At 33.8% G+C, this 20669-nt stretch overlaps 1 protein-coding gene across 2 annotated transcripts in view; it reads left to right on the top strand.

Annotated features, from left to right (window-relative positions):
- Positions 1-1873: 1873 nt before the first annotated feature.
- The window catches only part of LOC128188826 (calbindin-32-like), a 32481-nt gene continuing 13685 nt past the window's right edge, over positions 1874-20669 (top strand). Inside the window, exons 1-6 of one of the 2 annotated variants that reach the window (XM_052860105.1) lie at positions 1874-2237; positions 2316-2401; positions 15144-15233; positions 15845-15931; positions 16130-16186; positions 17118-17201. In XM_052860105.1, the coding sequence (XP_052716065.1) occupies positions 2042-2237; positions 2316-2401; positions 15144-15233; positions 15845-15931; positions 16130-16186; positions 17118-17201 (600 nt within the window). In that variant the 5' untranslated portion in view covers positions 1874-2041. The remainder of the gene's footprint in view (positions 2238-2315; positions 2402-15143; positions 15234-15844; positions 15932-16129; positions 16187-17117; positions 17202-20669) is intronic. The other variant, XM_052860106.1, reaches the window with a different exon arrangement.

The raw sequence follows: 20669 nt of genomic DNA, 5'->3' as shown, positions 1-20669 counted from the left end.
TGATGTTTTGAATTAAACGGGAGATTATTGATCATATTGCTTGCATGGGTATACATACACATTTATCAAATCGAGGAGATACCACTATTATTTTAGATATACGGAAATAATCTTTGAGCATTATGAGGTGATAATTTTGGTCGGGGCGTGATCAAATCCAATTAAGCCCGAAGGGCTTTATGATGATTTGATCACGCCCCAAAGAAATTATAACCTCATAATACTCAAAGACTGATTCCTTATTACTTATATAATTTTCAGCGAATGTCTGATTAAATGTTGGAATATAAATAAGCAAACCCCGAATGCGTCCCGATTATTGTACATCATTTGAATTTACTGGACTGTATAGTACAAAATCGATGCATAGTGTTATCACAGGCAAAAACACTGAAAAATGTAAATATATGCGTTAAAATATGATATCCAATAGGTTTCTTCAAATATTGTTATATTACATACATTGTGATAATTACATACTTGCCGGTTTAACAATATATAAATAGTGCCTGTTTGGGAGGGTAACAGTCGAAATTGACACCCCTCGAAAACCATTGTAAACCGACGCGAAGCGGAGGTTGACAATGGTTTTCGAGGGGTGTCAATTTCAACTGTTATCCTCCCAAACAGGCACTATTTATATATTGTTATACTGAATGTCTTAATTTTTAAGAAAATTTTACTGCTTTTATATAAGGAATAAGGAATCATTCTTTGAGTATTATGAGGTGGTAATTTTGGTCGGGGCGTGATCAAATTCAATAAAGCCCGAAGGGCTTTATGATAGATTTGATCACGCCCCGACCGAAATTATCACCTCATAATATTCAAAGAATGATTCCTTATTACTTATATTTATATAATTTAAAGCCATCGTACAATTAAATCTTTAACTATAAATAAGCAAACCCCACCGGCGCCTCAATTTGGCGTCATTTGTATTATGGGTTATATAGTACAAAATCGATACGTAGTGTTATCACAGACAAAGACACTGGATGATGTAAATATATAGGAATAACGTGAGTTCTATAGCGAACCGTACGCGCATAATTTTCGCGCATGTAACAATTTGTAATGTTACCCGTTGCTAAGTGCGTTGCTAACGCTGAGGGTAATAGAACGATGTATGAACTGCGTCTTAACCAATCAGATTTGAATATTTAACATGAAAGTATAACAATACCAACTGGAACAAATATAGAGGTGGAGAGATATTGGGCACCGAAATTCTTCTTAGAACAGAAACTGACAAGATATTGTTTAACCTTTGAATTGTATACCAAAAGAATTGATTGCAGAATCATACGACTGTTAGAAAATAATAACCGACGACTTTAGCATTACTTATATGAATTTACTCTATTACTGCACGTAGATTGTATCATAAACAACATTTACTCATAAAAATAAGTCAAGGCATTCTGATACACTTGAACACACCTACAAAGAAACAAAACCTAATAATCAATGATTACCCATGAACACTGTTTGTTTTGTATGTAAACTTTCTGTTTTGAGGACGCCGCCTATTCTCCACGAATGTTGATCTATTTGTTCCTAACACCCTTGGGGTATATCAACAAATCGTAGTTAATTGTACAGATATCGATCACGTATCTTAGTGTACGGTCGTAAAGATGTAGTAGATGGGAACATACGTATAGAGTTTGATACGTATAGATTAAATAATCCAATACGAAGATTAATTTTCTGTGATAAAATTGAAATTTTACGCCACAAGTCACAATTTTTTTTTCATTATTCTGTCTCAAAGTGCATTAACTGCGCCTTGTATATTTTCCTGTCGCTTATTTCCTGTCGGAATCAATAAAAATTACAAAACTGTTGTGAGAATGCAACTTGATCCTCCGCAAGTCAATAAGCCGATATAGGAGGCTGGGCGGACTCTGGGCCACAGAACTACTCAGATCAATATCGACTCCGGTTCAAGTTGGGGATTTATTTCTTAAAAAAAAAAATATGCAACCTGTTACTCCTGCTCTAACGTCAAAATATTTTGGTTAGTGCGCATGCGCGGATGACAGTTGACATCTGTCAAAAGAGCTGCAAAGTTGTGAAGAAGTTGATACAGGAGATATTCTCAACCATGGCTACATCGGCGGAAGACAAGAGCTCTAACTTTCTGCGTCAGTTCAGAGATTTAAAAACTCGTGAATTTAAACTGTTATCCGCCCAGCAGTTTATGGAAGTTTGGAACCATTACGACACTGATGGTAAGTCACCAACACGAGGACTTGCGGTATGAAGTGTTGTATTTGATTTACTTTTCATGGATTGTTTTTCCTATACAGGTAATGGATTTATTGAAGGAAGCGAGTTGGACAGTTTCCTTACTCAGCTTGTGACTAGCATTAACTCACAAGACATAGGACCAGAGGTAAGTGATGGGGCTAGAAGTACATATCTCTCTCTCTCTCTCTCTCTCTCTCTCTCTCTCTCTCTCTCTCTCTCTCTCTCTCTCTCTCTCTCTGAAGCTTAAAGTCGATAACGTTTAATAATTATGTCGTTCGAATGACACAAAAAGCTAATATTTGCATGTTTGTCTTCTTTACAATCAAAGCGACGTGTAATTGAAAAGGTTGCAGTGACTGTGACATTTCAGTGATCACGCTGCAGGCCTTTCCCTGTAATCACGGCACTACGGTTACAGCAACATTGCATGCTGGAAACAACCATCAACAATATAAAGCAAAAATTCCTTGAATGTAACACTACGCACATTAGCTTAATAGCCAGTGTCTTGCAATTGAATGCTTATTACAAGAAACTGTGCTTAAGAACCATATTTGAAAGAAAAAATACCTATAAGTTTTTGTTTTGAACAAAAAGTTTCGCTTTAACATCCTTTCCGATCAAAATTTTGCAGAATTACAAATTCGATTGTTTTGTTTTATCTAAACATTTCTATTTCCTGGACCCCAGACAGAATGGTATATCTCAAGTCCAAGTGCTACAATTGTCTGTCATTTGACTAAGGGATATTGAAAAATTTGCTAAAACGTGACATTCATTTCCCTTGTGGTGAATACGGTTCTGTTTTGGTCCTATGGTTATGTAACACTCGATTAAAAGAGGCTCGACTTAGGAAGTTCGTCTACTGTACGGAGGAAATTGGGATGTAATAAGAAATCTAGCCACCTGCCCCAACATTCGGTTTCTACGTCTTGGAGCCCCTTGATTTATCGAAGACTCAGACGCCCCCACGATAGTACGCTTGAGAATAACAAAGGAGAAACACTACATGTTTCCTTTCAAACATTTTCCTTTTTAATTAATAAATTGATCATGAGAAAAATGAAAATTTATTGACTCTCTATGTCAGTGCACGCTTTATTGACGGTGCAGGTCTCTGCTGTGAGGTCTTTTAAAAGAGAGATGAATGAACATTCTTCATATAGTTTGGGAACGTTTTGTGGCAAGTCTACAAAAAGAGTTCTCCAAAGTAATTAACAGTGATGAAAAAGAGGATTGTTTAAAGAATTAAGTCGCAACAAAATGCCAAATTTGTTTAAGCAAAAATGAGGCCGACACACAATTGGCACTAAATTTTGTTGCATTGACTTGAACATTCGATCTAAAAAAAACTCGTTGCGATGTAAAACCATTTTATTGCGAAAATTAGACACATCTTGAATTGGGAAGTGTCTAAATCTCGGAATTCGATCAGCTTGTGTGACTGTTAAAAGTTATTTGGTAACGTTACGAGAGAGAGAGAGAGAGAGAGAGAGAGAGAGAGAGAGAGAGAGAGAGAGGTTTTTTCCTTTCACGATTCTTATGTAAACTCTATTACCTTGATTCTCTTTGCCAGTTGTATATCAACCATTTAACCAATACAAAATATAGAAAACATAATCATTATTTAATCATAAAAGTAGCTTCAAACTCTAAGGTTGAATCATAGAATATGTTTCATCGCTATATGCTATAAAAAATTCATCCACCTTTGAAACGTTTTAAAAATAGGAGTTTCTAGCTAGTCTATCTAGCTAAAGACTTTCAGGTCATTGCTTGCATAATAAATAAAGTACAAAGAGGAGATATAAGCCTAGAAACGAATTGCATTCAACTCGTCCCCAAACTGACCGGTATCCGGACAGACTCAAATGGTCCGCTCCTACCCAAAACTCAGGGTTGGTACTAATACACAAGATCTATTGTTAAATTTTAGTTTTCTGCAAAAGGTTATTTAGGAATACTTAAGACATCGTGAAAAAGGTTTACCTTTTGCTGCAAAACAGATCTACATATTTTCAGTGCAAGTAGTATATCTTCGATGAATCATGGTGAGCAGGCTTAAAGAACAAGCATTAAATCCTCATCAAGGATATTTATATCAACACTAACTTAGCAGAAACTGTTTTTTTTCAGCTGTTCTCTACATTTCAATTAAAAGTAGCGATTTTATTTTTTGACGGCATAAAAATTCAGAAGAACGTAATTGATAAAACTTTTATCGGATATAAGCTTTATAAGTATACAATAATACAATACAACATACTTGCAACTTTTTTAAAAATATCGACGGCATCGACTTGAGTGAAAAACTATGTACCTAGTATGTTATGATACATGTATCTCTTTCTCAAACATAACGATTTGTTTTTCATATAAACAAAACGCTTTAACTGTCCTGATTATGAAAGTTAAAGAAAATGTGTTCTAAATAAGTACAAACTTAATGAAAAATTTAAAGATAGTATCGCTTCTGAATTGATCAAACTATAACAAAGATGTTATATACATTTAGTTTATTGCGCAAATGCAACATAACAAAATCTATTAAAATATAGTATAACATGTTCATATTGATCAGCTACATCTATTAACGGCGAGTTTTCATATATGAATTAACATCCATCGTTTGTATTTGTAAAACAATATTCAATATTGAAATACAAAGGAAAGTTTTTCAGGCAACTATGTTGCCAAAAATATGTATGGCTAATACTTGAAATGTTTTAACAAAATCTCTTATAGTTTGAGTCCTTTGAAACTCTGTACGTCAAATGGTTGCTTTAATTTTGACGCCATGATACAAGTGTTGAATGTGCAACCGTTCATACAAGATACATGTACATCGCAGCCTTTTAAATCAATTCAATGTATTTAATGCCTAAACATTGGTTGCTTTATCTACAAGCTTGACCTATATAAACCTCTACAAACGAACACTTCTAACCTAAAAATGGATTTAGTGCTGAACTCCGCGAAAAGTAAATATTTCATATGTCAACAAAATTGAAAACGTTTTAAAGTCCTGTGGATTTTTTAATAGCGTTAAAGATAAGCATCTGCTTGTCTTTTATTTTCATTTACTTTTAGATTCCTAACACGTCTTTTATATGCTTTATAAACACTATGCACAGTGGCTTTTAAAACAGTCAATTATTTGATCGCAATTTTCCAAAAAATACGTTGAATTACTCGAATATTTCGTTCTATCTTGTTTGTTTTACCCTGCAATGCCCATCTTACATCAGATAATCTATTTACGGTTTTTACTTTACTCAGAGGGAAATGATCGACCACAACCACTTCACAGGGGGAAAAATATCGCACGAATTATATAAGTAGGTACATATTGATAAATGAAGTTCCAATAGACCAAGTGTACTGTAAAAAGAATTTTCGTTCTTTTATAATTGATATTGATCATTGAGTTGTAAAGGCTTAACTCTATTTAAAAAAGTCTAATTTACTGATTATAGTAGGGTAATATTGTTAACTTAAACATGTAACATTTGTGTTGCTTACAACAAGGCAAATACAATAAATATGTCTTTTTCGATGCAAATTCAAATATTCGCTTTCCTTTGATTTAAAACTGAACAAAAGAAAATTTACAAAAAAAAAAACACGTCGTATTTTTTGAATGATTGTTTGGCCAAATCGTATTTCCGATTATTGTTTAAAGAAGAGAAGCTCATATATAATTCGGATTTTACAACAAACATTTTGAAAACAGCTGCGTCGTAATGATTTATTTTCTTCAAAAATCACGATCTACGGCAAAAATTGCCGCCAACTGAGTATTTTGTTCCATTACATTTATATTGCATTGCCGAAATTTATCTTTCATTCTTTATGCATGAACTTAAAGATTTATACCTCATGCAACATCACTCTTTGGATGAACAGCCAGAAATACCTGTACACGTACGTGCCAAAGTATGTCAATTTTTTCCGCTGTATATTTCATTGAAAACAAGACATATTTTTAAAAGGTTTTCTGGTGTTATTTTTTTGTCCGATTTTAGAGAAACTTGTAGTGATTAAAGTAGATTTAATTTGCTGTTTAAAAAAAAATTTACATTGCAACAGTTCTTTGACAACTCATTGTAAAATTTGACATTTCAAACACAACTCTAAGATATTTTTCAGAGCTCTAATGGGCTCTAACTCTACGGAAAATCTTATTTTGGATTGTTAAAATCAAATCTAAGGAACAGAAGGTTGGAAAAATTATTTCAATATGATTCCTAAAAAAAAAAAGCTAGAGAAATTCTGAATTTATCAATCTTAGTCTTTACAACAGGTCAAGGGGTTACTTTTTAATACTTATTTAAAAAATGTTGGTTTTCAATGAAAAATTTTGTAAAAAGAAAAAAAAATTGACCTACTTTTGGCATCTGAGTCAGCGTACTTGTATTTTGCAATATGCATTTAATAAAGATGTACATGTATTCAATTAACAAGCATAATTCGTAAGATATTTGATTTGAGTTTTGATGTATTCTTCTTATCTTTGTGAAATAAAATATTCATAGATCGGTGGCTGATATTATCTTTGTTTAAAGTGTTCCTTAAAACCCCCCAGCTTTTCAGATTTCACAAAGGTGATTTCCAAGTAAACCGTTGAAGTGCTGCAGTGCAATTAGTTGAAGCTTGCATAATTAATAACCAGGTTTTCTTTTTGATTTTCCATCAAAGAGAAGTTTAATTACGAAGAACAAAAGTCTTTTTGTTTAAATAATACACAGATAACCAAAATTAAAACACTAATATTAAGAACTCAAAAAGCAATAAGTTCGATCATAATTAAGTCTTTCTAACTCATATCTAATTAGCATGCATGCTACCAAGATTTTTATGTACAAAGAAACTTTATTAGTAAATAAAGATATTATCAATCCTGCATCGCTTATTCGGTTGCATGGACATGCATTTCAGCGAAAAGAACCTTCTGTCCAATATCTGCTATGCATTGATTGTTGTTGTTGTTTGTAATGATAGGAGCCTGTATTTTGTAAATTCTCGGGAATTTATTGATTTCCAGGAACCTTTATTTTTTTTAGAGTAGATGAGTTCGTGTAAATTTGACACTCACCGTCCCCACTTCATTTCTATATCACAGACACCACGGCGGTAAGCCTTGTCTAGCTAGGAATCAATACGTCGGCGGGGTCTTATTCAACGCTGTCACGATTTTGTACGAATCACATCTTAATATCACCATCAACCGTAATTCCTTGACTATTTGCTCAGTATTTTAAATGCTTATATGATTAACATTGCAGTTTTCCTTCATTGAAGTAGAAACTTAAATAATTAATGTCCTCAAAACATAACTCTTAAAAATAAAACAAGTAGAAAAAGAACATTTAGATAAGTAAAGCATTAGTACCGGTGACCATAGTCGTAGTACTATATGTAGTATGCAATATTGCAAGTGCAAGCGATGTTCGATCGCTTGCAATATTGCATAAAAATCATCGTTCACACTTTTGACTGAAAATCATTATGTGCGAAATCAAAAATATTTCTTTGTTTCACCTTCATTGCGAGAAAGATTGGACAAAACTCTTCGTCCTCACGCCAGAATTGTAGAATTCGGAATATTAGATTAAATGATTACCAACCATCCAGGGATTTATAGCTGAATCAGAATAACCAAAAGAAAAACTATTGTCGCCAATTTTCCCGTCCAATATTTGGTTGTATATAGATATAAAATATATAGTAGGTATAGAACACAGATATAAAACGAATTCCATACACACGCTCTGAATCCAGGGATCTAGACTCACGTCTTTTTTGACGTCATTTTTGCCAAATAAAATCATACGAAAGAATTGATCAATCATTTATTGAATCTTAAATGATATCAAAAGAATAAGATATAGTTCGTATTTTAAGTAAGTAAATGAATTGGTTGCTTTCGGGGAGTATTCAAGGTCTTAAATTAACCGTTGTACTCGTGTGCTAAAGTGTGCAAGCGCAGTAAGCGTTTGCTGAATTGGTGCCTTGTAACCTCTATTTGCTTGTTAAAATTGAAAATAAAAGTACATAAATGTGGTAAAAACTAATAACTTGACATAGTCACATTGTATGTAGTCATTTTTAAAGGTATTTTTAATTTTGGTAGAAGATCCAATATTTCATTACGTTCATTGGAGCTGATTGAGCTAGAATAACACCAGAAGGAGTAAAGAAGAATAAGTCACACTACTGACACTGCTTTACGGATAAGAACGCATTAAAAGACACGTAAAAGACAATTCTTTGGCTATAAATTATTGGACTGTAAAACCGGGAAACAGAATGATCCAATTAAAAGACCCAGAATAACATTTTGAAAATTATTTTCCAGGTTTTAAATTATCTAGGTTTGTTATCTTTAAGCTTCGTTTTAACAAAATATACAACCAAAAGAAATAGATAGATAAAAACGTCGAAAGGAATCCATGTCGACTATATTTGAAACTAGAGAATCGAAGGATTGACAATGGTAAATGCAGACATAGTAGAATTTTCCTGATGTCGATTTGTTCGAATCAAACAGTGCTCTTAGAACTCGTCATCCATTCCTAGGCCCATCAATGTGACAATGCAAACCACCAGCTTTCCATCAGAAGAAAGAAAATTACAAAGAGCTTTTATAATTGTATTTAAAATACGGCATTAGCTATGTGTTTATCAAATGTTGCATGATATGTGTTAACTAGTTGTAGAATGAATGTTGTCGATTTTCATACATTAATTAGTAATTACTCTTATTTTCTTGTTGAGTTACAATACACACATTAAAGTACCTTACTACACCTATACTTCTACTTTTTAAGACATTGCGTAACCAGATGGCGATTTAGATGTTTTGTTAAACTGTTTGTTTCAATCTACTTGTTGTATATTGTCATAGCTCAGTGGTCAAAGCATCGAGATTGTGAATCGCAGATCATGAGTTCTAAATCTCCTTGGGCTTTTGCTCATATTGACTGAACTAAATTTTTAAAAATTTATGATGATTTTTTTTTTATCCCAACTCGCATTTCTTTTTTGCCTTTTTGACTTATATACATTTAATTCATCATGTTTTCTATCTTAACCAAAACATTTTCTGCTGATTTGACAAAATATGTGAAGTCAGCCCCCCTTAATTAATATGCAAATGTATACTGTCAACCCCCCCCCCTCCTCTCGTAACCAAAAAATACCCCTCTGGAGACATATATTGGAAAACAAATTACTTATAAGATAAAGATGAAAAACTATAATGAAACTGTCGCCGAAACATTAAATCAGATGAATGGATCCAGGAATCTTAAAGAACATCTTGGTCAGTCTAACAAAGAGTCTATGCATCGTCTGTACGTGTACGTATCGTTAAATCAGATGAATGAATCTAGGAATCTTAAAAAAACATCTTGGACAATAAAGCCTAATAAAGAGTCTACACGATGTCTGAACGTAAATTTTATTACGTATCGACCATTTGATGAGCAGTGTAATCCCGTGGTACCGTCCCTGTAATCCGATATCTTGATTACTCTGGCTTCTCCGACGTTTCATGGGGCTGAGATATACACGTACACTACGACACTTAATTGAGAGGAGCTCGAAAATTCTGGGAAAAATAACATATTAAAGGCAAGAGGCAAACAATACTTTGATGTATATACATGTTACATTGCTAGGCATACTAGTATGTCTCGAAAACTTTTGAACGTTTTGTCTTTTTTCAAAACTTCGTGAATAATTAACAAATGCATCTTTGAACCATCATTATGAAATAAACATCAAAGTCAACCATTGACATATTACATGTTGATGTATATCTATTATTTATCATTTCTCCATTTCCTTCTCTTTTTTTCTTATTTTTGGATTTTGAAATAAAAGTATCTATGTTTAAGTTAATTGCTAGGTCCAATTAACGAAAAGGGGAACATTCATATATCTATCATGACAAACATACAATAATCTCTCTTAAAATAGGACGACAGTTCTGTAGCAATAATTTGCTTTGCTGTACTTTTCACTCAAGTGATAAGTAAACCAACGGTGTTATGTACATGATGAAAAAAAAACTATAACAACGTTCGACATTAATGCGTAATCACTCAAAAACATTGATTTCATTTCGTATATGACACGGCTATTGTAATATGCCGTGTAAACATTAATTATAAACATGAATCATACTGGCCTCTATGTTGATTCAGCTGAGGCCAACAGGGTTTATTGATGCTGGATGAATAATCAAGTCATTTCATTAGGCTGGCGACCGTCCGACACAACAGGGTGTCAGATGAAAGAAAAAAAATGTGAGCTCTTCTCATTAAAGCTATTCCGCCGTCTCTCTGTGTCCCGTTTCGTGTAATGCGACGCTTGTCATCTTCAGATACTATTCTAGAATTATCATTAACCTCAATGAATTGTAGATTTTTTGCGACTTTTCTTTTGGTTTCCTAATACGGACCTTAAGGAGGCTGGGTGGTCAACAAGATTAACCAGCAGATCCACCTCGAATTTTCAAGAAGATTTGCTTAGCTAAAAATATATTCATAGATTTTAACTTTAAAGTTCTAATGTTTTCCTATATCTTCATACAGAGATCTCCTTTTAAAGAAGATATATACGGTCTAAAAATTGACACGACCATCCAACCCCTTTAAACTTGTTAAAGAATAAATAAGTATTTTACCGTCTTCCTTGGAAGAAGGTATAAAGAGTTGAAATAATTTACAGTCTCCGGGTTGTGATTGGTAGAAAATGCATGATGTGAAAATTTACATTTATTTCATTGGTTGAAATACCGTTCGGCACAAGGGTGATCGTTTTACGTACGACTTAACAATTTTCGTAGATTTCAAATCTTAAAAAGTGAGAAAACGTAAGAACAATAACAATGGCTCTTAGTGAAAATCAGACTTTCATTTTTCTGTTCATTAGTTGAAAGCAATATTCTGTAACATCTCTTGAAATGATTTGTTCTTTTTTTGAGTTTTGATTACACAAATACCAATGAAATTTGATACGGCATGGCTAATATCAGTAAACAAGTTTGTATATTAGATACGGTGAAACTAATATCAGTAAAACTGAAAGATATAGCTGCAGATCTGTAGCTCTCTGGTTGAAAAAATTCGGATAGACAAACCAGAGAGCTACAGTTCCAAGCGTTATAAAAACCTCCGATTTACGCCGCCGTTTTTGTGTCGCTCGCTTCGGGAATTATATCCGACTTTAAAAGCATTCAACCGCCTAAAAAATTGGATTTATTAATTAAACATATAGTTTACCCTAACTCTGCTAACTTTGTTTTCCTTTCAATGGTTCACAACGGCCATCCTTCGCCTTGGAATGTCATCGTTTTAAAATACTCGCCTTATGACAACCATGTTTACCTAGTAGCGAGATCTCGGGTGCGTCGATTTACCCAAATGGACCCAAATGAACCCAAATGGCGATTAAAGTGGAAAACAATTATAATAAAATCCTTATTACTAATATTATCACTTGTTTTAGTCATTTCGTGGGGTTGTTAGCCGTTATAAAGAAAAATAAAGACCCAAATGGCGATTCAAACAATAATTAAAATTATTTCAGTATATCTTTAAAAATTGTTTTTGAAAAATAAAGATGAGCATTTTATCTCGATTTGTAAAAGTATATAATGTATGTAATTATATTCAAATAATATAAATATATATATTATATAAAAATAAAACAACTTTTTAAAATAATTCTAATTATTGTTATGGACCTTCGGCTTTTATTTTTCCAAATTTCCCTAAATTATGAGGATTTTATTATAATTATTTTCCGCTTGAATCGCCATTTGGGTCTTTATTTTTCTTAATAACGGCTAACAACCCCACGAAATGACTAAAACAAGTGATAATATTAGTAATAAGGATTTTATTATAATTGTTTTCCACTTTAATCGCCATTTGGGTCCATTTGGGTTCATTTGGGTCCATTTGGGTAAATCGACGCACCCGAGATCTCGCTACTAGGTAAACATGGTTGTCATAAGGCGAGTATTTTAAAACGATGACATTCCAAGGCGAAGGATGGCCGTTGTGAACCATTGAAAGGAAAACAAAGTTAGCAGAGTTAGGGTAAACTATATGTTTAATTAATAAATCCAATTTTTTAGGCGGTTGAATGCTTTTAAAGTCGGATATAATTCCCGAAGCGAGCGACACAAAAACGGCGGCGTAAATCGGAGGTTTTTATAACGCTTGGAACTGTAGCTCTCTGGTTTGTCTATCCGAATTTTTTCAACCAGAGAGCTACGGATCTGCAGCTATGAAAGATACTGAATGCAGTTGTGTTAACTTTGATTTTACTATAGTGATACAACCCTTCCAAAGATCTATTTTACCTACTACAGTCGATTTCAAATGAATAACACGCTGTAAATAATTTTCAATTTTAAGCACACACGCTTAAAGATCGGCGCGCCATTGCATGGAGAAGAAGGCGACATTTATATGAAAAATAATTAAATTGTTTTTGATATCTTATTGCTGTTAAGAGTTTGCTCTAAAGACGGTAAACTTTTTTTTTAAGCTAAACTTGTTTTAAAATAAAGATTGACTGATGTTGTCCTTGCTCTGAGACGTCAATAACTTGAAAGGAATGAAATCCCCGGATGTGCATCCCACAGAAAATATAAGTGCAAATCATGGTTCTCTGTTCATTGCGTCTGTAGCAGATACAGTAGATAACCACTCGCATGAAAATTGAGATTAACGAAATACATTGAAATCAGTCAGTGCTTTCTTATTTTTAATGACGTTTGAAAGAAAATCTTGCTTTTTTATATTGATTATAACCATTGAAGTTTGTTATAACGGCCATGTTTCCAAAGTTATTCCCGGCATTTCCCGATAAATATTTCATGATATGCTTGAAGATTAATTTGCTGATGGCGATTGTTTATCATAGATAATGTTACGTAATATCGTTCATGGGCTGTGGTAAGGAATTCACACCGAGCGGAGTAGAGTTGGACAAGCATTTATCACACATAGTTAAGACGAATCTCAATCTAGGCCGCAATTTGTTTTTAACAATAACTCAAGCCGCATTTATGTACTTTTTATTGAAACCGCTGAACAAACCAGCAACATTGCTTTATTTTTATTATAGCTATATTTTATTCTAAAGGACCATTCGAATTATGTAATGGTTTCTGACGAGGAAAAAAAGCAGCTCGAGGCAGTCATAAATGTATTAAACGGACATAGTCGGTATTGACATATTAATTTCCTCTGAGAATTCAAATTCATAAAACAGACTCTTTTTTTGAAAAGAACATCAATAAAACCTGACAGTGTTCGACTTAAATTTTAATCTTGACCTGCTCAACAGTCCGACACAAATCCGTTATCATTAACTAAATATTGTATAAATGACATGCATGTATAATGCTAATGCACAGCAATTTCAAGTCATTATCTTTATCATATATGATACAGACTCTATATTAATTTTGTTCTGAGAGAGAGAGAGAGAGAGAGAGAGAGAGAGAGAGAGAATGGTCTATTGATGTCCTACGGACCCGGTTTAACGATAGAATTTGTCCCCTGTACTTGCTTCGTAGCAAAAGAGAAAAATATCGCGTTGCATAGACGTCGGAACAAGGGGGGGGGGGTTTAGACTTTTTGCAAAGTTATACATAACCATAACCAAAGACCTTTTTTTCTTTTTTTATTCTTCTTTTCTTGTTTGTCAAGATTTTTGATAAGTCTAGCCTCACTTTCAATTTGCTTCCCTACAATGTTGCTCTTTTATAATCCCATTTTACCACATTGACTATTTTTGTGACCTGAGCGTAGCCCTAGTTACGGTAAGATTATTATCAATCCTATATGGCACTGAATAACACCATCTCGTGCCTGTCGTCTCTACAGAGCGCGATTCCAATCACCATCCCTTTAATCTCCCATTTAGTTACGGCCTTACAACTATTTTCCTGACGATTATTCCAGTATTGATGTGGCAGGACTTTTATCAGGGCCCGAACTCTACCGCCCAGATTGTTTGAACCATCATTCCGATTCCACGTCCCAATGCCGCTGGCTTTACAAGTTTCTTCCAAATTAAGAGCAATTACATGATCAATCTAACTTGCTCTGAATGGAGGCTGTAGCAAAAAGCTAGACTAGATGAAAAGGAAAAGTAAGGGTGGAGTCACTAGATATCCCTATTACTGACTTCACCGTATGACTAAGTGTGTAATTTCATTATCAGTTTCATTCGATTTATCAAAAAGTTCGTTAGAAAACTTTACTTTCCTATAAAGATGAGGCTTAAATTGAAAAATGATCCTTGACCGCCCAAAACTATTGATAGCGCCATCGGGCGGTCACATCGATGTTGGTTCGCCGTATACTGTTTATAGACATTTTTTAGATCAGTCCCAAATTATATTAGTATGTTACGTTATTATAGTGGCAAGTCTAGACAACGCTTCCGATCCCAGTTTATTTTCTGGTGGGAATAAGAAATGACTTTTAATGATTTAAAAGACTTTTAATGTATTTTTCTATCTGTTGAAAATTAACAGTCGAATATGATTGTTGATATCGACTGGAATAATACACCAATAATAAACGCGACTTATCATCCCCTTAACTAAATTCACTAGTGCCGTTTCACTTTAAATATATTTTAACGTGTTAAATTTGTTTTTTTTTTACTAGCAATTTACCCGTCTACCTAGCCGCTAAAATGCACTTTTGTAGACATGACATCCTTTTTCTTGACCCAACATTTTCCATTTATTTCTTGTGCTGCTTTTACAAAAATTTGTTACTTGACTTGTCCCTAGTAGTTTTGACAATGTACTTCTGTATAACATTGGTTGTGTATTGTATCTCTTTAAGGTGGTGTCCCCAACCGCTCTAATGGATGCTAAAACATTACTTATGAACGCCTTTGACGAAAACAGCGACGGCAAAATTGATATCGCAGAAGTAAGCTCTAGTTCTAGCTTGATGATAATGGTAACTGAAAGCAAGAGCTTTTCCTTGAAGCTAATTTCGGAGACACTTGAATTAAGTTGCGCTTGGTTACGAGTAAAACCCACGTTGTGTTTAAGCATACGAGTAGGAGAAAAAAGGAAAAAGTATAAGTATACAACTTTTGTAGCAAATGAGCAAATGAATGTTTTTTATTTTTTTTAAAAATCTAAGAATTATTCGACGAAAGAGTCGTATATATCCAGATAATGATAAGATTTACGGGATGGCATTGAGAGTTCCTTTTCAACGGAGTCATTGATGACCAAATGGTCAAAGGAACTCATTCGTCATTGTCATTTTCTTTTCAGATCTCGTTAATCGTATCAGAAGTTTGATCTGTGTAAAAGGGGTCTTCACCCTCAGTTTTTTTCTTCAAATTGTCTAGATTTATTATCCGCTGTTGTTTTTCCTGAATGATATAAACTTCATCTTAAAAGTATTAGACATGTACTTTAAAAGTATTAGAAAGGTACTTACATGTATATAAATGGTAATATTGATTTATTTTTTTACCATATGGCACAACATTATTTTAATGGATTAAACTGTATCATTTACAACAGCTTGCCCAGATTTTGCCCACAGAAGAAACCTTTCTTCTTCTGTTCCGTAGAGACAATCCATTAGAATCCAGTGTAGAGTTTATGAAGGTAAGAAATTGAGCTTTATAGATTATCTTGACTACCATTTGATTCATCTGATGAACTATGTTTGAAGTACCTGGATCTTTACTAAGAAGCTAATATTTGTAATCGCTAATTGGTTTTTGTAACACGGTTGTGTGGCCAATCCTCTGATATCCGTTATTAAATTTTCCATTTAAGCATGCTTGTAGATGATAATTTCAGGTTTGGAGAGAGTTCGACAAAGACAGAAGTGGGTACATCGAGGCCGATGAGCTGAAGGTACGCTTCTGGGTAAACCATGAGCTCAGGGGCTCGCACTGGAAACGAATCGTTAGCAATTGCACTTGGCAAAATCATTAAACCCATACCAACATCGTAAAGGAAGTCAAGAATCACGGCTTAATGATTTTATATCTGATGTTTCCTCAATTTTGTTTGGATAGGATGAGAATGTTTTTTCCAGTAACTGGTAGTGTCGATAGCATAGAGTTTGTTGGCCTTGAGAATTCCGGCCGCATTATGCTGTAATCTGTTCATGATTTCTCGTAATGACATAATTACGAAATCGCAGACATGTCACATGTCTGGTACACGAAAACTCATTACACTAGAAACATTTTTCGTATAATCCTGAAAACTGAATATTTTACGATTTTACAATCCATGAAAATTATTATAGTTTAGAAAAAATGTTTGCTTTGATTTATCATTTAAGAATTCAAACAATAAATCCTTTATATTTAAAACTCACTTTTAAGCAATTGATAAGTTGATTGTAAAAAAAAAAATAAGTAGAATTAGCTAAATTATTGTTAATGTACATCAGGACGTTAGATAAAACGAAAAGCCAAATCGTCTCCTAAGGGAACTTGAGTATGACTCAAGTCATGCTCATAATGTGAAAATATTATCATTATTTCGTTCAGTCCGTGATATATATGTGATTAAATTACAATTATTTTCCGTATAAGAAATAGAAGGAACCATACATATACGTAGGTGATATATAGATAGATAGATAGATAGATAGATAGATAGATAGATAGATATATATATATATATATATATATATATATATATATATATATATATATATATATATATATATATATATATATATATATATAATTGACTTCGTGATTGATTTGAGTTTTTAAATAATAAAATGCCTAAATGAATTTTGCTGATTGCATGTGTGTTTTCTTTGTAGAACTTTTTGTTACATTTGCTGAAGCAGTCCAAAAGAGATAATGATGTATCGGAAGAACAACTCATTACATACACAGACACCGTGGTATGTTTACAACTCATTACATATACATACACCGTGGTAAGTTTACAACTCATTACATACACAGACACCATGGTATGTTTAACAACTCATTACATACACAGACAGCGTAGTATGTTTAACAACTCATTACATACACAGACACCGTGGTATGTTTACAACTCATTACATACACAGACACCGTGGTATGTTTAACAACTCATTACATACACAGTCACCATGGTATGTTTAACAGCTCATTACATACACAGACACCATGGTATGTTTAACAGCTCATTACATACACAGACACCATGGTATGTTTAACAGCTCATTACATACACAGACACCGTGGTATGTTTAACAACTCATTACATACACAGACACCGTGGTATGTTTAACTACTCATTACATACACAGTCACCATGGTATGTTTAACAACTCTTTACATACACAGACACCATGGTATGTTTAACAACTCATTACATACACAGACACCATAGTATGTTTAACAACTCATTACATACACAGACACCATGGTATGTTTAACAACTGATTACATACACAGACACCATGGTATGTTAACAACTCATTACATACACAGACATAGTGGTATGTTTAACAGCTCATTACATACAAAGACACATTGGTATGTTTAACAACTCATTACATACACAGTCACCATGGTATGTTTAACAACTCATTACATACACAGTCACCATGGTATGTTTAACAGCTCATTACATACAAAGACACAGTGGTATGTTTAACAACTCATTACATACACAGTCACCATGTATGTTTAACAGCTCATTACATACAAAGACACAGTGGTATGTTTAACAGCTCATTACATACAAAGACACAGTGGTATGTTTAACAACTCATTACATACACAGTCACCATGGTATGTTTAACAGGTCATTACATACAAAGACACCATGGTATGTTTAACAACTCATTACATACACAGACACCATGGTATGTTTAACAACTCATTACATACACAGTCACCATGGTATGTTTAACAGCTCATTACATACAAAGACACAGTGGTATGTTTAACAACTCATTACATACACAGACACCATGGTATGTTTACAACTCATTACATACACAGACACCGTGGTATGTTTAACAACTCATTACATACACAGACACCATGGTATGTTTAAAACTCATTACAAACACAGACACCGTGGTATGTTTAACAACTCATTACATACACAGTCACCATGGTATGTTTAACAACTCTTTACATACACAGACACCATGGTATGTTTAACAGATCATTACATAAACAGACACCGTAGTTTGTTTAACAGCTCATTACATACACAGACAGCGTGGTATGTTTAACAGCTCATGACATACACAGACAGCGTAGTATGTTTAACAACTCATTATATACACAGACACAATGGTATGTTTAACAACTCATTACATACACAGACACCATGGTATGTTTAACAACTCATTACATACACAGACACCATGGTATGTTTAACAGCTCATTACATACACAGACACCATGGTATGTTAAACAGCTCATTACATATACAGACACCATGGTATGTTAAACAACTCTTTACATACACAGACACCATGGTATGTTTAACAGCTCATTACATACACAGACACCGTGGTATGTTTAACAATTCATTACATACACAGACACCATGGTATGTTTAACAGCTCATTACATACACAGACACCATGGTATGTTTAACAGCTCATTACATACAAAGACACAGTGGTATGTTTAACAACTCATTACATACACAGTCACCATGTATGTTTAACAGCTCATTACATACAAAGACACAGTGGTATGTTTAACAGCTCATTACATACAAAGACACAGTGGTATGTTTAACAACTCATTACATACACAGACACCAGGGTATGTTTAACAACTCATTACATACACAGTCACCATGGTATGTTTAACAGCTCATTACATACAAAGACACCATGGTATGTTTAACAACTCATTACATACACAGACACCATGGTATGTTTAACAACTCATTACATACACAGTCACCATGGTATGTTTAACAGCTCATTACAAACAAAGACACAGTGGTATGTTTAACAACTCATTACATACACAGACACCATGGTATGTTTACAACTCATTACATACACAGACACCGTGGTATGTTTAACAACTCATTACATACACAGACACCATGGTATGTTTACAACTCATTACAAACACAGACACCGTGGTATGTTTAACAACTCATTACATACACAGTCACCATGGTATGTTTAACAACTCTTTACATACACAGACACCATGGTATGTTTAACAGATCATTACATACACAGACACTGTGGTATGTTTAACAGCTCATTACATACACAGACAGCGTGGTATGTTTAACAGCTCATTACATACACAGACAGCGTAGTATGTTTAACAACTTATTATATACACAGACACCATGACATGTTTAACAACTCATTACATACACAGACACCATGGTATGTTTAACAACTCATTACATACACAGACACCATGGTATGTTTAACAGCTCATTCCATACACAGACACCATGGTATGTTAAACAGCTCATTACATATACAGACACCATGGTATGTTTAACAACTCTTTACATACACAGACACCATGGTATGTTTAACAGCTCATTACATACACAGACACCATGGTATGTTTAACTACTCATTACATACACAGACACCATGGTATGTTTAACAGCTCATTACATATACAGACACCATGGTATGTTTAACAACTCTTTACATACACAGACACCATGGTATGTTTAACAGCTCATTACATACACAGACACCATGGTATGTTTAACAATTCATTACATACACAGACAACATGGTATGTTTAACAGCTCATTACATACACAGACACCATGGTATGTTTAACAGCTCATTACATACACAGACACCATGGTATGTTTAACAACTCATTACATACACAGACACCCTGGTATGTTTACAACTCATTACATACACAGACACCATGGTATGTTTAACAGCTCATGACATACACAGACACCATGGTATGTTTAACAACTCATTACATACAAAGACACAGTGGTATGTTTAACAACTCATTACATACACAGACACCAAGGTATGTTTACAACTCATTACATACACAGACACCGTGGTATGTTTAACAACTCATTACATACACAGTCACCATGGTATGTTTAACAACTCTTTACATTCACAGACACCATGGTATGTTTAACAACTCATTACATACACAGACACCATGGTATGTTTAACAGCTCATTACATACACAGACACCATGGTATATTTACAACTCATTACATACACAGACACCATGATATGTTTAACAGATCATTACATACACAGACACCGTGGTATGTTTAACAGCTCATTACATACACAGGCACCGTGGTATATTTACAACTCATTACATACACAGACACCATGGTATGTTTAATAGCTCATTACATACACAAATACCATGGTAT

The sequence above is a fragment of the Crassostrea angulata genome, chromosome 6 (genome assembly GCF_025612915.1).
Source record: "Crassostrea angulata isolate pt1a10 chromosome 6, ASM2561291v2, whole genome shotgun sequence".
NCBI lineage: Eukaryota > Metazoa > Mollusca > Bivalvia > Ostreida > Ostreidae > Magallana > Magallana angulata.
This window is presented reverse-complemented; position numbering and strand designations above follow the sequence as displayed.